The 23,095-nt window shown below is 43.5% G+C and overlaps 1 protein-coding gene across 1 annotated transcript; it reads right to left on the bottom strand.

The window, feature by feature from the left end:
• Positions 1–16,014: 16,014 nt before the first annotated feature.
• LOC109753119 (zeta-carotene desaturase, chloroplastic/chromoplastic) lies at positions 16,015–22,839 on the bottom strand. Its single transcript, XM_020312043.4, has 14 exons — positions 22,430–22,839; positions 21,038–21,162; positions 20,804–20,938; positions 20,411–20,483; positions 20,033–20,106; positions 19,088–19,192; positions 18,606–18,850; positions 18,424–18,511; positions 18,265–18,307; positions 18,021–18,177; positions 17,717–17,845; positions 17,461–17,533; positions 16,677–16,841; positions 16,015–16,495 (listed from the first exon to the last, which is right to left on the bottom strand). The coding sequence occupies exons 1-14, from the start codon at positions 22,821–22,823 to the stop codon at positions 16,337–16,339; spliced, it is 1,965 nt and encodes a 654-aa protein (XP_020167632.2). The 5' UTR covers positions 22,824–22,839; the 3' UTR covers positions 16,015–16,336.
• Positions 22,840–23,095: the final 256 nt, after the last annotated feature.

The following is a 23,095-nucleotide window of genomic DNA, read 5'->3' on the forward strand; positions in this document are numbered from 1 at the left end:
GCACTTTTCTATCAATTGCTCAATAGTAATTTGTTTACCCACTGTATGCTTTATTCAAGAGAGAAGCCTCTAGTGAAACCCATGGCCCCCGAGTTTATTTTCTATCATATATTTTCATATCTATAAAACCAAAAACCTAAAAATACCTTGCTGCAATTTATTATATTAATTTTATTTTTCCTTTTACTTATCTTTTATATTTATCTCTATCAGATCTCACTTTTGCAACTGACCGTTAAGGGATTGACAACCCCTTTTTCGCGTTGAATGCAAGTGTTTGTTAGTTTGTGCAAGTGCATATATTGGGACTTGCTTGTGCCTCCTACTAGATTGATACCTTGGTTCTTAACTGAGGGAAATACTTATCTCTACTTTGTTGCATCACCCTTTCCTCTTCAAGGGAAAAATCAACGCAAGCTCAAGAAGTAGCACTCTCTCGTATATCTTTTGGCCTCCTCCCGAAGTTTCTAGGGTCCCTTTTGGTCCATAAAATATTACCGTAAAGTATCATTGTGTTTGGACTTCGTTTGGTATTGATTTTCTAAAAAAGTCAAAAACAAGCAAAAAAACAGGAACTGGCACTGGCTTAATAGGTTAGTCCCAAAAAATGATATAAAATAGCATATAAATGCATTTAAAACATCCAAGATTGATAATATAATAGCATGAAACAATCAAAAAATGTAGATATGTTCGAGACATATCAAGCATCCCCAAGCTTAATTCCTGCTTGTCCTCGAGTAGGTAAATGATAAAAATAGAATTTTCGATGTGAAATGCTACCTAACATGTGTATCATGTAATCTCTTTGATGGTACAAATACTGAGAAACGATGAAGTAACAACATCAACATAATAATATCCATGAATATAAGAAGCATAATAATTACTTTTTCAAAATATACAATCATTAATGAATGTTATTCCCCCCTCATTTTATCATGTTAGCATGGCATGACTTCGCCTTCACTGCATAAATATAAATCATGAGCACCCTGGGGTCAAACTAGGCAATTGGATCATACTTCTAAAGCGCTTCAGCATTTTCAACTCCCAGGCAATACATGAGTGTGAGCCATGGATATCGCACTAAGTGGAATAGGATGTGGTGGTAGGGATGAATAGGAGAAGTCAAAATGGGAGAAAGTCTCGCATCAACTAGGTGGGTCAACGGGCTATGGAGATGCCCATCAATCAATATCAATGCGAGGAGTAGGGATTGGGATGCAACAGATGCACTAAGAGCTATAAGTGTACGAAACCTCAACTAAAACTAAGTGGGTGTGCATCCAACTCGCTTGCTCATGAAGACGTCAGGAATTTGAGGAAGCCCATCATCGGAATATACAAGCCAAGTTCTATGATGAAAAATTCCCACTAGTATATGAAAGTGACAACTTAGGAGACTCTCTATATGAAGAACATGGTTCTACTCTGAAACACAAGTGTGGTAAAGGATAGTAATTTTGCCCCTTCTCTCTTTTTCTCTCATTATTTTTGTTGAGCTATTTTTGGCCTCTTTTTTTGTTCAGAGTCTCATCCCGACTTGTGGGGGAATCATAGTCTCCATCATCCTTTCCTCACTGGGACAATGCTCTAATAATGATGATCATCACACTTTTATTTAATTACAACTCAATATTACAACTCGATACTGGAACAATTATGACTATATAAATGCCTCTGGCAGTGTTCCAGGATGTGCAATGATCTAGCGTAACATGTATAGTAATGATGAACGGTGGCTGAGTCACAAATATCATGTCAGCTCTATGATCATGCAAAGTAATATGACAATGAACAAGTATGTCATGAAAACGGAAAGGTGGAAGTTGCATGGCAATATATCTCGGAATGGCTATGGAAATGCCATAATAGGTAGGTATGGTGGCTGTTTTGAGGAATATATAAGGAGGCTTATGTGTGATAGAGCATATCATACCACTGGATTTGGATGCACCGGCGAAGTTTGCACCAACTCTCGAGGTGAGAAAGGGCAATGCATGGTACCAAAGAGACTAACAAATTGCAGAAAGATAGGAGTGTGTCCATGGAATCACATTAGTCATAAAGAACTCACATACTTATTGTGAAAGCCTATTATCCATCGAAGCAAAGTACTAATCGCATGCCCCTAGGGAGGAGGATGGTAGGATTTAACCATCGCGCGCCCCCGATTATAACAGCACAAAGGATTTCATTTTAGACATAAAAATGCTCGGACCTCCCCACCATGCCATGACTAACACTTAGATGAGCAGTTAATAACAAGAGTTAATGCTGATATTTCTACTAACCAATGATCATGAACCTATATCCTTTCATATTACGACATTAATATTATTAAACCATACATTACATATTTAGTGATCTACATGAAAGTTTTTATTATATCCTCCTTGAATACCTTATCTTATCATAACTAATTTTATAACTTGTACATATTGCCAATTACTATCATAGACTATCAAAAAGATATAAGTGAAGTAGAGAGTGCAATCATTTCTATAAAAATATAACCACCGCCATGCTCTTAAAGATATAAGTGAAGCACTAGAGCAACTGCCTAGCTCAAAAGATATAAGCACATAGAGTATTCTAACAAATCACGATAAATGTGTGTATCTCTAAAGAAGTGTGTCCAGCAAATGATGATTGTGGCAAACTAAAAGCAAACAAAGCAAAACTATGGTACAAGACGCTCCAAGCAAAACTCATATCATGTGATGAATAAAAAATGTAGCTCCAAGTAACATACCGATAGATTGTAGATGAAAGAGGAGTTGCCATCCGGGGCATCCCCAAGCTTAGACGCTTGGATCTTCCTTGAATATTACCTTGGGGTGCCTTGGGCATCCCCAAGCTTAGGGTCTTGTCACTCCTTATTCCTTCATCCATCATGATCTCACCCAAAACTTGAAAACTTCAGCACACAAAACTCAACAGAAACATCGTGAGATCCGATAGTATAATAAGCAAATCATAAAGTTTAGGTACTGTTATGAACCCATTCATATTTTAATCTTGCATAATACCTACTATATTCTAACTTCTCCATCACTTATACCCCTCGATATTATCCATAGCATCATCAAAACAAGCGAACCATGCAATAGAAAACAGAATCTATATAAAACAGAATCGTCTCTAATGATCTGAAGATACCCTATACTTCTATAACTCCAAAATTCTAAAAATTTAGGACAATGTGGGAAATTTGTATATCAATCATGTGTAAAAAAATCAGAATTTTATCACGTTCTAGTGAATTATCAAAATTCTGGTACTGGAAGCAAAACTTTTTGTTTTTTCATAGAATCAAGTCAACTATCAACCAAATCATCCCAAAGGCTTTACTTGGCACAAACACTAATTACATAAAAACACAATCATAACAGTAGCAATAATTGTGTAAACACGCAAAAATAGAAAGTAAAAGCAAAAATTTAAGATAACTATTGGGTTGCCTCCCAACAAGCGCAATTGTTTTACGCCCCTAGCTAGGCGTAAGGCATTGTTTCAAGTATTATCATCTTTTAAATTGATTCGATAGGTAGCCCTCATAATAGATTCCTATGGTGGTTTAATTATCTTTCTTGGGAAGTGTTCCATCCCTTTCTTTAATGGAAATTGAAACCTTATATTTCCTTCATTCATATCAGCAATATCTCCTAAGGTGAGTAGCAAAGGCCTACCAAGTGTTATAGGACAAGAGGAATTGCATTCAATATCAAGCACGATGAGATCCTTGGGCACATAATTTCTATTGGCAATTATAAGCACATCATTTATTCTACCCACTGGTTTCTTAATAGTTGAATCCGCTAAATGCAAATTAAGGGAACATTCATTCATATCGGTGAAACTTAGCACGTCACATAAAGATATTGGTATAGTAGAGATGTTATGTGGCACCCCGATCCGCATGGAGCAGGGGGCCTTCGCACGTCGGCCCAGGATAACACCTCACGCACGACAGGTCCATAATACAGCATTCCAGGTACAAAAATATTCATCAAATACATGTATATGAGATTACATCATTGATGAATACAATTATCTGGCATAGCCCTAAGGCTATTAAATGACAGCGGAAGTCTGATAAAAATGGCGGCGGAAGTCTTGGTTTGGCAGCATAACAACTCTGGCTGGGCTCCACAACTCACAGGACTGGCAAGATTACGGCCTAGCACGACGGATCAAGCGAGCAATACGGGTACGACCTACAAAACTGGCATGACACGCCAGGTCAGTACATTGAATGTACTTGCAAGACAACCAAATACATAGCATCCAAACAAGCTGCAGACAAAGCAAGAACCGAGCGCATGCAACACCCTATCTCATATCAATTACTAAACATGGCATGATAAAAATCAACTAAGCATGAACAAAATCATAACATCTACTAACATGGCAATGACATGGCATATCAGAACATGATTATAACATTGTAATAAAAAACATAGAATTTTATCTCAATCATGGCATAACTTAACATGTCAATCAAAGCATAGCATGGCATCAAGAAACTATGCTGAAAATAAACTACCAATAATATCCAATGCAGACATAGCATGTTAACATTATGCAATCATCTTCTGTTCTATCATGGTTCTTTAAATGCAAATAATGATATATTATTCCAGCAATGCAACCAAACTTGTGCACCGAGTCCCTCGGACTCTCTTATCAACTGTGATCATCTCTGGATCACAAACACACCACCAAAGTGGTCTTTCTCAAGAACAACTCGTGATCCTTACGGCGATCACAACCACGACCAACACTTGGTCTCCAACCGTGATCCTTACGGCGATCACAACCACGACCAATATTTGGCCCGTGATCCTTACGGCGATCACAACCACTTATCTCATCATCAAAATATCGTCGTGACTCCTCACGACTATCTCATAGTTCAAGTTGCCATATTCTTGTTATCACATATTTATTTACCAACTTAATTATTTTGGTTTGTCCTCCATTTCGACCAAGACCTGATAGTGGGACCTACTACGAACTGTTGCTATCGATAGACTTTATACACTCTGCAGAGGTAGCACACTGTACCCACACCACGGAACCCATGGCATCGTCATCCCATTCGGGTGGACCAACGGCATTCCGACGAAACCAACCTACTGCCATGACGCTCTCCCGGCCACTCCGACCCAATCCCCAACGGGCTGGTCCTGGGTGGCCCCGTGTCTACCAAAGACACCCCGACCACCGTCGTGGTCAACTCCCACTAGGGGACACTCCCACTCGGGGTCTGGTACCAAAAATCTCAAAAACGAGCACACAAGGTTATGTCCGCTTACCTGATCAGGGTAAGCACGCCCATAACCTTCCCTAGTGGGAGGCACCGGCGAGAGGTCACGACAATAGCTCGTATTAAGGCCTCCCATAAGGCAAATGTGGCTGCACTGAAAAAGTTCAGTTTGGCGGCACTATGACTCGATCCCATCGATGACGGAGGAGGTTTGTTATTATTAAGTCATTTTATTTCCTTCTCCATCATCATGAACATATTTAACATGAGTGCAACATGCCACATACAAATGCACGAACAAAATATTGAACTCCTCAAGTGCACAACTATAACATAAAGGACACGACAATAGTATATCAATGGTGCATTACAATCCTCATAACAGTTTATAACGATGACATGCAAATAAATTAGAGTAGTGGCATGGCATTATTAATAATAACATTCTAATTAACATGGCAAAGGTATCATGAAACACAAGCATGCAAGATAGGCATAAAGAAATAACTGCCGATGAAAACGATATAAAACAATTGCAACTACACACACACAAGGTGCAAGCAAAGTCAACATGCAAGTTCGGGGATCATGATAAGAGGTTGGCTTGCCTGGGGGTCGACAAATACTCCGGGAAGAAGTGCGAAATGATCGCGAAAAGATTTGCCGGAAACAGTTCCTTCTCGGAGGGGGCTGTTTACGGGCAAGGGCAAAAAGGTCATTTTCACTGTGTGAAAATATTATGACAATGACATCAACGGAACGGGCTCGACGAAACGAAGACGTGGGCTTTGGATTCACCTCATTTGGAGTTGTGGGTAAAAAGATATGACCGTTTAACTATCAGGGACCAATCTGTGAAGAAAATCATTACAAACGGGGCCCTAGCAGAAAAACAGATCGCGTCTTTCTCAGAAATACGCTTTCCAGAAAGGAAAGCGCATTCTAACCCAAAGAAGAGGAAGAATACGCTTTCGGTGATTGAAAGCGCATTATCCAGCAATACGCTTTCGCGTGGGGAAAACGACTTCGCGCCTGGGGCGCGTCCACTTATCCAACGTGGCGCTCCCTGTCTCGCCGACAGGTGGGGCCCAGAGGCAGGGTCAACGCGGGCGGGGCCCGCCTGGCCTTCTTCTTCCTCACGCTCGGGGTCGAGCGAGGCAGCGGGAGGGGATCGCCCCGACGGCGATCGCCGGCGCGTCCGGCCACCTCTCGCGACGGCCGACCTACCCACGAGCTCAGGAGAACGAGGCGCATCTCCTGGTGGGCTCAGTTGCCGGCGAGGAGCGCGGGAGAAGAAGCAGCAAGGCACGCGGCGGAGAGGGGCTTCGGGCTCTGGTGGGCATGGGGTTCTGGTGGGGGAAGCGGAGGGGCAGCGAGCCAGGGAGGATCGAAGGGGAGTGGCGCGTCCATCCATGGGCTCAGACTGGGCAGGGGACGGCCGGAGAGAGAGAATGGCCGAGGGGGATCAGCGGCGGCCATTCGGCCATGGAGGGGGATGTGGAGCTCCGAGGCGAGTGGGGAGGCTTTGAGAGGCATTGTGGCTGCGGAAGAGCTCGAGGGCTCTACTTATAGCCGCGGGAGAGCTCGGGAAGGGGGGCGAGGTGGCACGCGGCGTGCGACGTGTCCGTGCGCCGGCGAGGGCGCAGGCACGGCCAAGGCTCACGGGGAGGCACGGGAAGGTGACGAGGGGGATCAAGACGAACGCCAGAGGGTCACGGAGACGAGGAAGGCGTGTGGACGAACGGAGGAAGAAGACATCGGCGAGGAAGACGACGATGCACAGGAGCGCACTATTCCGGTCGTTGGCACGGCTCTCTGGAGAAGAAAACGAAGGGGGCAGCGGTCCAAAGGGAAGACGACGATGAGGGGGGGCTACTGGACATTAATGGCGAGGCCAGAGGCGGTCGGGGCAGCGATGCCGACGACCACAGTGGCTAGACCACCGTTTTGGCTGGTTACACGCGTGGTCACCACTGGCATGGCACGCTCTGGGGTTTTAACTGGTGTAAATTCATGTCTACCGCGTAGTCCTTCCAGCGTGGAGTGTTACCATGGTGAAAGATCGGGCAGAGACAAATGGAGATGAGTGAAACAAGCTCCACAAGTTTGCTGTTGCAAACTTGGCAACATCCTAGAGATTAAACCAGAGAGGGTAAATGGTAAACTTGATGTCCGGGAGGCTTGGGGTAGAAAGGACTACGGTCCTGGGAGTTTTGAGGTAAAATGGACAACTATTTACAATAGTTGTTGTACAACCACCAAAACTGACCCAGAAACTTAATCATGATGAAACACTCACTAGGAGTGATGGATTGGGCTATAACTTGGCAAAGCCTGATGATTTGAACATACCATGATGCTGTAAAAAGTTCATACCAAATGGACTCACCAAAATGGTACTTCCTTCACAGCTATCATTTCTGTCCAAAAACTTCAGAAACATCCTCAGGGCAATTGGTCAAGTTAAATGAGCCAAAATCTTGTGGAGATAGGTTATATGAGTAGGAGAAGGCCTGGAAAAATTATCAGCCATAATGGAGCAAGATAAAATACACTTGCTTCACAAACTGAAAATTTGGACAGAAAACAAGAATTGCTCCTGTGCTCACATGGTTCCATGAAATGAACTAAATTTGGGTGGAGGATAATGATTTGAGATACTTGAGAGGATGTAAAAGTTTCATCCCATTTGGAAACACTATGAAGGTACTTCCTTCACAAACTTGTGTTCTGGTCAGAAACTTTGAAAAATTGCACAGGGAGCTAGGGTGAATGGATTGAGCTCATCTTTGGTATCCATGGGTTATTTAACAATGTTAAATACCCTGCCAAATTTCAGCTCAATTGGACTTAGCAATAAAGCACTTCCTTTGCAAAATTTCAGAGAAGGCAGAAACTTGCATTGGATCATGTGCCAAATTTTGAACTGTGGAATCATGATATTAGGATGGAACTAGTGATTATATAGCAAGGACAAGCTCCACAATTTATGTGGGAATTTTCTCTGCTATAAAAATAGTAGTTCCTTTGGAAATTGGCAGAAATGCAATATTGGCATTAAATAGGAAAGGCAATTTTCCTTATTTAATTATGGCCAATATACTTGCCAGAGCTTGGATTAGGCATAAGCATCAACTCCACCAATTCTCATGAATTTAGGAGATGGCTAGATATGCCTTTGGATTTTATTCCTCAAAAAGGCAAGAAAAGGAATAAATCATAATTCAAAAATATTGCATTGGACTTAGCAATAATTTTGCATATCCAAGGTTAAGAAAGATATGATGATCTCTGGGATCAATTGGGCGGATCAACAGAACAAGGAAAATGGTGGATCCTTTGTAATCACAAGGGCATATCCAAATTCCAAAAATTTGGAATTAGGGTTTAAGAGGAATTGAGCTGATGCAAATGAGGTCTTGCCCACTGAAAAAGACATGAGCAGGATTTTGAAAGGTTGGAAATGACAAAATTTTCTCAGGGTCATCTAGCAAACTCAGGAGAAAATTTTGAAAATGAGTGCCAGGAGAGAATAACAGCACAAAAATTGATAACCCAATTTTGGGGCTGTTACATGTTAGCACCTAAATCACACAAAGCATTGCATTCATAATCTTTAATCTTAATTTTAATAGTATGTTCCCATTCATCATGAAACTTTCTAGGTATAGAAACATCCAATTCTAACCTTTCATCATAAGCTTTTATCATAGCTTCTACAATATGTTTAGTGAAAGATTTATTTTGTTCGTAAACATTAGATGAATTTACCATGGACTGCAACAAGGAAACACATTCAATCAAAGAGCACTTATCATAATTAAAGTCCTTGTACTCCAAAGTAGTGGGCGCATCACTATTTAAATTCTTGACCTCTCCAAACCCACTTTTATCATTTTTTCATTAAGATCATCACCCTCCGAACAATTGGGACACCTTCTAGCTAAAGTTGGCTCATCTTCAATCCCTTTTTCATCAAGTTTTATATTACTAAAGAAGGTTTCAATAGGTGTCACACCACTCATTTTAATATCCTCATCATGATTACGATAAAACCCGGTGGAATATCTTTTTCTAGGAATTCTCGCTTAGCTCTCAACCTAGCGATTCTCTCTTTACTTTCGTTAATGGATACTTGTATAGATTTAGTAAAATTGTTAATATCATGCTTAGGTGGCAAAGTTTTAATTTTAAGAGTTTCAAAATCATGAGAAATTATATCCATGTTTCTAGCCATATCATCAACTTTATGTAGTTTTCCTTCTACCATAGTACTAAAAATCTTTTGAGAACTAATAAATTCCTTAATGTGGTTCTCAAGATCAGTAGGTATACTATTACTTTTATTATTGTAGGAATTATTAGAGGAACTATCGGGATACGACATGGGATTGAAATTACCTCTATAAGCATTGTTGTTGAAATTATTTCTAGCGACAAAATTCACATCAATAGCATCATTATTTTGCTCAATCAAAGTAGATAGAGACACATCATTAGGACCAACATGAGCATTTTTACTAGCAACCATATTCATGAGAGCATCCATTTTATCACTCAACGTAGTAATTTCTTCGACATAGTTTACCTTCTTACCAGTTGGAGCTCGTTCGGTGTGTCATGGAGAATAATTTGACATTATATTATCAAGGAGTTTTGTAGATTCTCCTAATGTAGTTTCCATAAATGTACCACCTTCAGCAGAGTCTAGAAGATTTCTAGAACAAAGTTTAGTCTCGCATAGAATTTTGTATTATCATCCATAAGCTTAAACCATGAGTGGGACAATTTCTAATCATTAATTTAATTCTCTCCCAAGATTGTGCAGCATGTTCATGTTCAATTTTCTTAAAATTCATAATTTTATTTCTTAGAGAAATAAACTTCGCGGGAGGAAAATACTTGGAAATAAAAACATCCTTACACTTATCCCATGAATCAATACTATTGCGAGGTAAGGATGAAAACCAAGTTTTAGCACGATCTTGTAGCAAGAAAGGAAACAGTTTCAACTTAACAATATCATTATTCATATCTTTTTTCTTTTGCATATCACATAATTCAACGAAGGTATTAAGATGGGATGCAGCATCTTCATTAGGATTTCCAGAAAAATGTTCTTTCATAACAAGATTTAGCAATGCAACATTAATATCACAAGACTCTGCACTAGTGGCGGGAGGAGCAATTGGAGTACTAATTAAATCATTATTTTTAGTATTTGAGAAGTCACACAACTTAGTATTTTCTTGAGACATGGTGAGAAGCAAGCAAACTATCAAAGTAAAATATTTTTGGTATTTTTTAGAGAAGTGGAAGGAGATGAAAAAGAGAGGAAAATAAAAAGTAGAGCAAGTAGATAATAGTTTGTGTGAAGGTAATTGATAGGATTTGATGACAGCTCCCCGGCAACGACGCTAGAAATTCTTCATGGTACTTGTAAACTGCGTTGGGATTTCCCCAAAGAGGAGGGGTGAAGCAGTACAGTAGAGATAAGTATTTCCCTCAGTGATAACTAAGGGTATTGAACCAATAGGAGCACCAACTAAATCCCTGTGAATAGCACCTGCACAACACAGAAGCAAATACTTGCACCCAACGCGGACAAGAGGGTCGTCAATCCCCTTGAACTCGTCACTTGCAAGGATTAGATCTTATAGTGGTAGATGGATAAAGTTCAAAACAAAAAAAAAGTAAATAAATTGCAGCATGGTATTTTTGGTTTTCTTTATATGATTAAAGTAGACCCGGGGAGCATAGTTTTCTCTAGAGGCTTCTCTCTCAAAACAATAGCATACGGTGGGTAGACAAACTACTGTTGGGCAATTGATAGAAAAGCCCATAGTTATGATGTTATTCATGGCAATGATCATGTATACATGCACCATGCCCGTGAAAAATAGACCGACTCCTACCTGCATCTACTACTATTACTCCACCAATCGACCGCTATCCATGATGCATCAATGATATTAAGTTCATGACAAATAGAGTAACATTTTAAGCAAGATGACATGATGTAGACAAAGTAAACTCAAGCAATATGATTAAACCCCATCCTTTTACCCTTAATGGCAACAATACAGTATGTGCCTCGCTACCCTTTCTGTCACTGCGTGGGGACACCGCAAGATTTAACCCATCACAAAGCACCTCCACCACTCAAGATAAATCAATCTAGTTGGCCAAACCAAATGGATAAATCAGAGAGAAATACAAAGCTATAACAATCATGCATAATACAGTTCAGAAAAGACACAATTACTTTCAATGTATAATTTGATCATAAACCGACAATTCACCGGAAACCAACAAACACACCGCAAAAGAAGATTACATCGAATAGAACTCCAAGGAGATCGATGAGAACATTATATTGAATATCAAAGAGAGAGGAGAAGCCATCTAAATACTAGCTATGGACCCGTAGGTCTGTGGTGAACTACTCACGCATCATCCGAAGGCAGCAAGGATGATGTAGAAGCCCTCCATGATCGATTCTCCCTCCGACAGAGTACCGAAAAAGGCCTCCAGATGGGATAGCAGAAAAACAAAAACTTGCTGCGGCGAAAAAAGGTGTCTCAGGTGACTCTCTGTTTGTTTGGGAATATTTGAAAACTTATAGAGGAGGAATTAGGTCAAACGGAGCTACGAGGGGCCCATGAGCTCAGGGAGCACACCTACCCCTTAGGGCGCGCCCTGTGAGCTCATGGCTCTCTGGTATATATTCTGGCATACTCCCGAAGCTTCTAGGGTCCCTTTTAGTCCATAAAAAATCACCGTAAAGTTTCATCATGTTTGATTTCGTCTGGTATTGATTTTCTGAAAAACCAAAAACAAGCAAAAAACGGATACTAGCACCGGGCACTGGGTTAATAGGTTAGTCACAAAAAAGATACAAAATAGCATATAAATGCATATAACATCCAACGTTGATAATATAATAGCATGAAACGATCATAAATTATAGACACGTTGGAGACGTACTAGGGAGAGAGGCAACGGCGACGGCAGGGACGGCGGCTGTGGTCGGGAGAGGAAGGGGCGGTGGCGGCAGGTTGCGGCGGCGGCGGCTAGGGGTAGCGGCGACGGGGTAGGGAGGGAGAGAGGCAGCGGCGACTGTAGTGGGGAAAGGAAGGGCGACGGCAGCAGGTTGCGACGGTGGTAGGTGGAGGTAGCGGAACGGCGGCAAGTTGTGGCGGCGGTGTGGAGCGGAAGCTAGGTCGCAAGAGAGAAATATGAAACCGATACCATGTTGTTAGGAAAGATGAGATTGCATGCGACACAATTCATTGATCATGTGCATGTGCACATATATAGGTACAAGGATGCACGACCACGACTTGTCTCTCAAGCTATACACTGTACGTAGGAGAAAGGAGGCGTGACAATACATGACCCCAACCTATACATACATACACGTTCAACACTAAGTGACACCGAAGAACTACGATGATTGCTCACATGCATTCGACTTCGTCACCGAACCTAGTTGGTTCACCTCGAAGAAGGTTTTCAAATTCTGCACTCTCTGAGTAAATGGGTTCTAGAAATAGAGTGCGGAAACAGACGTTCATATACATGCACATACACACCCCTATGAACATACATATGCACATCATACCCTATGAGCACATTGGAGAGATTGAGTCGACAGGGTTCTAACCAAGCACGCAGAAGGTTACAATCTTGTTTCACACTTTAACCCCTCTTAATGGCACAACTTACCCCCTGTCAAATGAAGAATTAGATAAAGTAGAAAATAAATTCTACTCCACACCCCCGAAGACTTCAGTGTTTTCCTCAACATTTCTAGAAGTCAAAATACTTCGGTTAAACCAAATCTCTCGGGACTTGGGACATAGAATATGTGAACACTCGGTAAAGACATTTGTTAAGTATCATTGTTATTTAGGAAACATTGGATTGGATAGCGTAAGATTTATTCTACCTTGCCTTATACTTTAAGATGACTTTGTACTTCTATATATGCCTATGAAATTCAAGCAATACAACAACGATTCCACCAATCCCTCTCTAGCCCTTCTAACATGGATCAACCTTACCTCGATCCTAAACCCTAGTCGCCGCCGCTTCCGCACCCGCGCGCCGCACCCAGGGCGGTCGGCATTTATGACCGCCGCCGGGGGCCGGCGCCGCCCGTACCTAGGGTTCATTCGCCGGTCGTGTTGACCGGCTGCCCTAGAGAGTCTTTTTTCCGAGCCCTTGCTCCGGGTTTTTCTCTTTCCCGTCGGTCATCTTGATTGGCATTTTCTTTTTGGTTTTTTGATCTAAGATTAGTTTGCGTCGCCCGTCGCTGCCGTCGATCCCTGTGCACCTCTACTCCAACACCAGTGCGACTGGCTAGCTCCATCACCGACCCGGCAGCCTCACATGACAGGCAGCCCCTCACGGCCGTCGTTCGTGCGTCGACCCGCCCGTCGATCTACGCCAGCCGTCTCCGCCCTGCTCCGACCGGGACTCCTGCATCGCCCCAACCCGGCGGCCTCGCGCTATGTGGCGGCCCATCATACCCGACGTTCGCGCGCCGGCCCGCCCATCGATCCACGTCACCCGCCTCCGCCGCGTCTACACGGCGGCCCTGCGGTCTACCTCGCCGGCCTCGTCCCCCCGGCTGCGTCAGGCTCGTCGGCTACCTCAGCTCGGGCGTCGCTGCTACGTTGGTCGCTCGGGCCTCGCTGCCCGGGCGTTGACGCTGTTTTGGAAGCCCGGGTGCCGGCGCTGATGCGCTTGTCCGCACGTCGCCCCACGCCGTCCGTCATCGTCGGCCTCATCTCGGACTCCGCCGCCATCCCGCCTCCATTGAGCGGCGTCCCCGACCTCGCGCGCGATCAGCTTGATCACCCGCTCGCCGCCGCGATCCGCCTCATCTACGCCAAGCGACCGACCTGGCACGTCGGTTGCGCGCGCCTCCGCAGGTCCCGGGAAGATCGTCTTCGGGTTCAGCGCGCCCCTCCACTGATCGAGCAACGGGTTGCCGCTGTGTCGCCCCGGCCCGACGCCGCTGCCCCGTGGTTCTCCTCGTGGCTGCATCGACCCGCGCGTCGCCGCTGCGTCGCCCTTTTGGGTCATAGTGCCATGATGCGCGGTCCCCGCCGCTGCCCCGAGGCCGTCCCCGCGATTGCACCGACCCGCGGTCGGCTGCTACACTGCCCCTTCGGGCTATAGCGCCGCGGCCCGTGGTCCCCACAACCGCCCCGAGGTCTTCCGTTGTCGCCCCGACCTGCCCGCCGCCGCTGTGTCGCCCCTTCGGGCCATAGCGTCGCGGCCTGCGGTCCACTCCGCCGTCACCTCGCGTCGACTTCTCGTGGTATGCGCCGCGCCACCTCCCTTGGCGCAGGAACGACATCGTCTGCGCCGGTCTTCGTCACGCTGTCGGGTTCCTCGCCTACTTCGAGCACCGCCGCCGCGCTACTAACCTAGCCACCGTCGCCACTACCTCCGTAGCCGCCGCCACCCATCCATCCCCTTCATCTCCGTCCACGCACCAGCCTGTCGCCAGTGTCGTCGTCATCTACCCCGACCATTTCGTCTACTCCGACCACCGTTGGTGACATCGGCCCCGTGCCAATGGACGGCGCAATCGTCGTCGAGTTCTTCTCTGTAGGCCCCTCCGACTTCTCCGACATGGCGTACAGCTCGTGCAGGTCCCTCGTCTACGCATGCCCAGTGCTGGCAACACCGATGTGTGCCTTCGTCCACGACGTGTCCCTGGGCCTAGCAAGCCTGGCGCAACACTTCGTCAACTTGGTTTTCGTCCGTCTACGCATGCTCGGTGTTGGCAACACCGACGTGTGCCTTCGTCCACGATGTGTCTCCGGGCTTGGCAAACCGGCGCGACGCATCGTCAACAACATCTTCTTCCCGGCGCACCACTCCTTCGACACCACTACGCCCATGACTAACTCGATGCCTCCTTGCGCCCGCGGCTCCATGGCAACTTCCTCGACACCGGCTACCCCGACTCGACATAGACCACAGTATTCTTCGCACGGCTACCTCAACTACGACTACACCACCCACGCACTCGGCTACCTCGACAAACGGCACAAAGGGCTGCCGCGTTGCTTGAGCAACCTCGTCGGTTTCCACTCCAGCCATAACTTCGGCGATGCATCGACCGTTACGACTGTGTGTGGGGGAGGGGGGGACTGTGTGTGTGTGGCGGGGGGGGGGGGGGGGAGGGTGTCCATCGGCTTCCCTTCGGATTCTTCTCCAGTCTCACTGTCTGCGTCGCTACCATTGTGACTACGGGGGATGTTGAGTATCATTGTTATTTAGAAACTATTGGATAGCGTAGGATTTATTCTACCTTGCCTTGTACTCCAAGATGACTTTGTACTCCTATATATATATATGTCCACGAGGCTCGAGAAATACAACAATGATTCCACCAATCTCTATCCCTTCTAACAACATTAATCCCTTGAGTATTTTGTTATTAAGCATCGAAAGCCACAAGGGCACTAGATGCACTTACAATTCTTTTTACTCTCCACATGTAGTAAAGCAAAGAGTATGTCATCTACCCATCCTGTATATCGTGTGTCCCTGTTTATTTGTGTTCTAGATCTACTGATGTGATGTCCCCTCGACTATAAATTCCACATACTCCAAATATCGCAATCGCAATTAAGACCAGACGTCATCAACAAGGAGCATAAGAGTTCATATAAAAAAACTGGCTATAATAGGCACATAAAGTATAAGATCACTGGTAATGGTGTGGGTATCTTCCCAGACAAAACTCATGCACTACTCAGGATAATTGTGGAAAATGTGCAATATGACATCAATCATTCCAATGACGGGCTAAGGTTTAACTGAACATACACGCTGCCTGATATATTCCTATATGCCACTTAGACACCTGGTTGCCAATTGTAAGATAGGAACATGCGATGTGCAAATGTGTCACGGCTAAAAAAAAGGCAGCACCAAATCTAATGCTCAAACAAGATTTATAGAAATCACTGTTGACAATCACCTATAACCCTGAAACCTATAGTTTGGGCATTCTGGCTTCGGTGATTGCAAGGTTTAACTTGTTTGCAACATTTGAACCTTCCCGGAGGCCTTCTCGCTGTGATCGACAACGAGCTTCTTTCGAATGGCTAATAGCTCCTCTCCAGCACCACAGATGTAGGCTGCTGTTCGCCTGCCAGAAAGAGTTGCTCCTTCCATGCTGTCAATGTAGTCCTACAAAAACAATAAAGGAGGTCATGATTTTGGTCACATTTACTATTTCCTAACGACGTGTATCATCCAATGTTGCAAGCATTCCTCTGTTTAAAATTGACTCCACAAATTACTGAGAATTTGAACGCAACTTGTCTGCTTTGGCGGTCAGGACTATGTCAATGCTTCAGGTGTACTGTACCTGTTTCGTGTAAGAGCCAGACAAGAAGAAATTTTTAACTGGTGTCTTCTGGTCAGGTCTAAATGGGTCATTTCCAGGAGCCTCACGGTACAAGGATTGTCCGATCTTTACCACACTGGACCATGTAACTTCCAAGCCTCGGGCTGATGGAAACAAATCTAAGACCTGCGCAAAATTTTAAATGCATTAGCATCGAGGGGACAATAGAATCAACAGAAGCGCTAAGGAGTATTAGTATTAGGGTTCAGCTCTCCTGCAGGGATCCCTGAACGCATTACTGTGCAGGGCCAATCAACGGACGACACATGTCCTGATAAGCCCCACCTCTCAAAAACATATATTTTTTCCTTTCCTGTATCTTCTATTGATGTGCCATCTTCTCGTTATCTCCTTTGGCTTGACTCGACAGGTTTTAAAGACTCTTCATGCTACGACGACATTCCCAAGAAGCGGATTTTGAATTTTCATTTTTCTTCTTCTAGTGTTACACTTCAAATGCATACGCTTTGCATTTGGGCAGGGGGGGGGGGGGGGGGGGGGGGGGGGTAAGGAGTATTAGGTCGTTGCGTTTCCTTTTCCTTGTACCCCAAGTCTTGTGTAATATACATACACGCCTCTTGGGCTATGAAATAGAGATAAGTTGCATCCATAACAAGAAGCACAATAAAATCACATTCTACGGAACTGCTTTAAAATGAGGCCATGCTTAGATATTGGTAATAGAAATCATCTGCATCAACCAATTATAGTGATCCTTTCACCAACAAATTATGTACAAACCCACCTGTTTTTCAACCTTGCTAATAATCTCCTCATTTGGCAATGGCATGTACGGATCACCTGGAGTTAGCACAGCTCTGCAAATAAAGCAAACACGCGAGGTGAATTTATTTGCAGAAAGATAAGCCGGTCCAATGCATGAAGTTTAGAAGTTATACTGCACAAATCACCAACTAAACTGCCAGATTATGTAAACATAAATCAGAGTTTCAAAACGTCAAACAGTTAACTTTGTTAAGAGTGCTGGATGGTAGCCTTACTGGATCAGGGAACCTTGTCCTTCAATGTAGTAGTCAGCAGGAGATGACAGTGCAAGGTCTGAAAAACAGGAGAAGTCTGCATCTGGAGTATAGAGTAGATTATCCAAGCCAACTGCTTTTTGGAGTTGTCTAAATCAAAGATAAGAAAAGCATCACTCGGCAAGGGATTTGCTTTTGCACAGGCATATTTTAGCAGAGATAAATGTACTCTTCCTGAAAACATCAGGGATGTGCCAGAAATATTAATTGGTCTAATATAAATTAAAAACAAAGAAGTAACAAAGAGCCCCAGGGTTGGAATTACCTTGATTTCTCCAAGTCTTGGACTTCAGTAACCCATCCATTGTAGCGAAGCTGAACAGTGACTACAGGAACACCATCTAACTTGTATATATTGTCAAACATATCCCATTCCCTCCATTCCGATGGTAATAGTCTTTTGATCCCTGGGACATCACAAGCTGCACCCAACAAAAGGTGAAACATCAATTTTATGCTTGAAAGGTTGGGAGTCAATCAACAAAAGAAATGCTGATAAGAAAAATAACCTGCAACATATGCATCTGCTTTGATTATCTCACTACTTGTAGCCTACAATGCCCAGATGTAGCAATATGTTAGTGAGAGTACTAACAGAAGTTCCGGAACAGTGCATAAATACCTTTGATGATCTAGCACTAATCTTGCTACGTAGACGAAAAGCTAACCTTAGAGACGAGAAAACCTTTCACATAGGTCTCTCCATCGGGTGACTTATCGTAGAGAACCTCTCGGCATCCCCACCTCAAGTGAAACCTGAAGGATTTTGTTATAATATAAAAAGAAATGGTCACACTGCAATATTTATTACATAGACAATTGAAGAGTATTATTGGTCTCGTTAACATACCTACCACCCCTGTCTGTTATGTACTTCTTTATTGGGCCACTTAAGTAAACATCAGGTGAGCCCTTTAGCATGCGCAACAAAGATGCCTCTGTCTTTGTGGCAAACAGGGTGAAAATAGTAAGCATGCATCGAGCACTGATATTATCACAGTCGATGAAACCAAGAGCATAAGCAACAGGATCCCACATTCTTGTGATGCTCTCTCGAGTACCACCTCTAGACATGAACCAATCAGTGAAACTTACCTGAAAAAGTGTATATACAACTCTATATTTAGATTTAGGAATCAGCTACAACTGAGTTATGCTGGGGAAAAACTTAAAGGAATTGTTCTGAAGTCCCATACATGCATGCTAGACTAAACAGTTTGCAAGGAAGATGAAATAAAAGCAAGTGCACAAGGAACCCACTATCCGAATTTAAAATATATAGCATATATGCACAGTACTAATGACACTGACAAAAAGAAGAGCAATTCTTACATCATCCAAGTCCCGTACTTGTTGCAATGCACCGTCTGGATCAAGAAGAGCTCGAACAACTGGGCTTAGGGCGAGAGCAATTGCATTCCTTGCCTTATCATAAACCTGCAACACAATTTAAAAATAAACAATTAAACCATCTGACAAAGCAATATCCAGCAAATTAAAGCGACGGGCAAAGTTGACAAGACTTCCAGTGCTTATTTTGCGCTCACGCTTATAGAATCTTTCACTTGTTACAAGTTCAGACAGAAAATTCAGATCTCAATAAACCTGAACATAGGGCGGTCATGAATTAGGTATATACTATTTAAGGTATTTGCACAAATAGGCAGTTGTGAGGACTTTGCGATGCTTTGATTATCCATAAGACAGAAGAATAACAGAACACACAAATTGTACTCCCTCTGTAACTTAATAGAAGACGTTTTTGACACTGTCATAGTGTCAAAAAACGTCTTATATTATCTTACGGAGGGAGTAACAAACTGTACTGTATCTGAAATTAGCATGAGCTGCAAGCTATTTATTTTCAAAGGGAATAGCTTGCTGCAGTTAACAGAGTGATCAACTGTAACTGCTTTCGAGAAATATTTGCCCATAGTTCGGCGGATTGCATTGTGACCTAATGAAAAGGGAGTGCTGAGGTGCCCGATTACTACTTTCACAAAATAGTGCCATGGGCTGAAAAGATATGCTTTCAGATGAACTTCAGAAGATGTTCAGAGGGAATAACATACAAAACTACAGTTAAGTTGCAGATTCAAATAGAGAGATACTGCAAGAATCATGGGCACGATATTAATAAAGTACAAGGCAAAAATGTTACAATAAGTTGCAACGTGTAATTACAAACTGTAAGGGAAACAAATTGCAAAGCCAAATTACTTCATATGATTTTATTGTTCTGTGTGGTAGTAGCAAATGAAATTCTGAAGTGATTACCTTGAGTTGATTGGTTCTTAGAAATGCTTGGATACCATGTAATGGAGCTCCCACAGGGAACCGAAAATCAAGTTCTACACAGAAAAGCGAGCGCTATGAAAACCTCCAAAAATTAAGTAAATGTGAATATGCATAGCAAATATGAGTTCAGCTGGTTTGGCCAATAAAGTACAAAATATGGCACAAAGCTAGCAAAACATACATCATTTGCATTTGAAGTTCAGAATTCAACTATACTAACAACAAATTGGAACATTATAGTTTTCAATTATATTACAAAAACTCGAAAGTAGTCAAGAATGAGTTTAACATTACGCCCTAAGACCATGTTTCCTCCTACGATAGTTAGGTACTTCAGTATATGATAAATAAACATACCACCAACAATGCCCCCTTTATTTACAAAAGTATGGGTATGTTCCTTGACTAGTAGATTATTATCAGCCCCAACCTGAAATACAAAATATCAAATTTCACCAACAATTAATACTGTTAAGTGAGGACAATATTGCACATGTACCAGTCACACAGCCGCACAACAAAATTTACATGCTTCATACAGACAAAAGGATTCTCCATGCGATAAGCTAAATTTATTTAACTCTGAAGTATACAGACCCAATTCCAAACTTTTCAGGTTATAATATCTCAATCATGTCCATAGCTGCTTTTTTTGGCAAGGAATCTCCATAGCTACTCAAGGTAGTCAATAGTAAAAACACACTCCGCACTGGTTGTTTCTCCAACAATCCAAGAGTAAAAGAACAGTACCTTCTTCATGAGGCGGAAAAGATTGCTGTAACAACCAAAGAAGACATGCAGCCCCATCTCGATATGGTTCCCTTGCTTGTCGACAAAAGAACCAACCTTGCCGCCAATAAAAGTTCGGGAGTCATACAGATCAACCTGCAAAAGTCAAGAAACCAATTTTGGCAGTGTTACAATGACACTGCTTTTCCTGGAGGAACACGATTTCACATTGCTGAAGGCAGCAAATCAGCAAACCTCATGTCCCTGGTCCAAGAGCTCTACTGCGGTGGACATGCCGGCGAGGCCGGCACCTATGATGGCGACCTTGAGCTTCGGGCCCCTGTAGTGCTCAGGCTCCGGCGGGAACAGTCCTTTCGGTGCTGTGGCAGACAGAAAAGGCAAAATACGCAAATCAAGATTTCTTCCAGTCAATGGCACTAGGGTGAGGTTGTTGAGAACCGAAATGGGACCAACTAAAAACACATGGTCTGCATACAACTGATCCATGAATTCAGCAATATAGGATTAGCTAATAGCCGATTGCAGCCACAACTCTGACCAAATTAGGCTGTGTAAAAGCTCATAACGGTTTAATTAACTCATTCCTCGGCTACACCAGTTCTCCAATAAGTTCCTTAGTGGATATGGCACTCCGGGTCAAAGCTTTTGAACCCAAGAGGAACTAATGACATACAGAAGGAATTCAAATATTTAGGTGCCAGAGAAGTCCCAATTCTCGATTCCATCCACAACTCCGCCCAAAAATTACAGTGCTGTGGGGACTCACTGATTTGGCAGTATGAATTTAAAGGGGAGTACACCACTGGATCATTATATAGTATCATCAACTTTAGAGGGATCTAGCCTATCTTTATTCCCTCTATTTGGTCCATTGTTGTTCCTCCGAGGGTTCAAATCTTCATGTGGCCCCTCTCCCACAACAAACTAATGACTAACAATAATCTTAGCAAGAGAGGGATTGAAAAACCTCCAGAATGTGCTCTTTGTGCATAGCAAGAATCTATTAAGCATTTTTTTTATTGTATTGTGGTAAAACAGATTTGGAGGTACATTTCCAGTTTCTTTTCTTGTGAATTACTCACATAAGAACCATATCACCCTGAACTCTGTTTGTGTCTGTGTATTATGGAGCATATGGAAATATAGAAATTCCCATGTCTTTGATAATGCTCTATGGATCGACATGAAACAGATATGGTGGCTTATTCTGGTGAAGATAAAAAAAGGATGATTCTTTTCAAGGAGGGGCCTCTGTTGAATATGGAGGACTTTGCTCAGATGATCTCTTTTATTATCCTCAAGGCCCCCTTCCAGCTGACAGTGGAAGTAAGATATCCTGACAGAAACACTGTGAGTGTTTTCAGTCAAGCACTACTTACCAAACTATCACTGGGAGGTGCCTCTCGGATAGATGAAGCTATCTCGGCACCAGCACCACCTCCAAGGAGACCTGGACTCAGCCAGATCACCCCTCTGGAGCTACCCCTCTCCCCGATCCGGTCACTAAGGAAAATCAGAGCCAAAGAACTTTACTGCGCTCAAAGTTCACAAGGATGAACTAATTCGCCTTATCTATGCCATTCCGATACCAAAACAGGGATTAAATACTCAAAGAGACGTCCTCACCGTTGATGGCCATGTCGGAGACCTTGCTGTCGAGCGAGCATCGAACCGCACCGGCGGCCGCCGCGCGCTGGCAGGACAGCCCGCGGCGCCGGCCGACTACGAGGGCCGAGACTAGCGCGCACGACGTGGCGGCCATGGCCGTGGCCTCGTGATGCAAAAGCAGTACAAAACACGAGGAGGAGTGAGGGACGGAGCCGGGAAGATGGAGCCACTGGGCGAGGAATAGTATAAATTGTGTGAGCGTGGAGAGGAGGAACCGATGAAGATGGGAAGGGAAAGCACAAATTTGTTTGGAAGGCGAAGATGCCGTCGAGTTGGGGATTTGTCGTGTGGCCACAGCCTCGTGGACGTGCCACCATCGTCCACCGGTGCGGTTTGAGTGGATTACTACCATGAAGACGCGCGTGCCCATCCCTCAGAAAACAAATATAAAATACTTCACCCGTTGCAAAATAAATATCTTAACTTTATACTAACTTTAATATAATAAGTGGCAACAACAGCTTGATATCTTTGGTACGAAAGGAGAAATTGACCCATGGTGAAAATACCCAAAATGCAGCTCAAATAAGTCTAGCCGTGAGGGACTTGCCGCCAACTTCATTATATCATGTAGTCCGAAACCTGTGCGGAAAGTGTCCGGTTGGGTGAAACCAAGATATGGCT

Source organism: Aegilops tauschii, chromosome 2 (assembly GCF_002575655.3).
Source record: "Aegilops tauschii subsp. strangulata cultivar AL8/78 chromosome 2, Aet v6.0, whole genome shotgun sequence".
Lineage (NCBI taxonomy): Eukaryota > Viridiplantae > Streptophyta > Magnoliopsida > Poales > Poaceae > Aegilops > Aegilops tauschii.

Bases quoted from the DNA above. Each gene is read 5' to 3' on its own strand.
- LOC109753119 (XM_020312043.4), bottom strand. From the start codon at position 22,823: ATGGTAGTAATCCACTCAAACCGCACCGGTGGACGATGGTGGCACGTC. The intron at 20,484-20,803 runs GTACTGTTCTTT...TTTGTATTTCAG, and splicing joins TTTTCCGCCTCATGAAGAAG to GTTGGGGCTGATAATAATCT. The intron at 17,534-17,716 runs GTAAGGCTACCA...CTTTATTTGCAG, and splicing joins GGACAAGGTTCCCTGATCCA to AGCTGTGCTAACTCCAGGTG.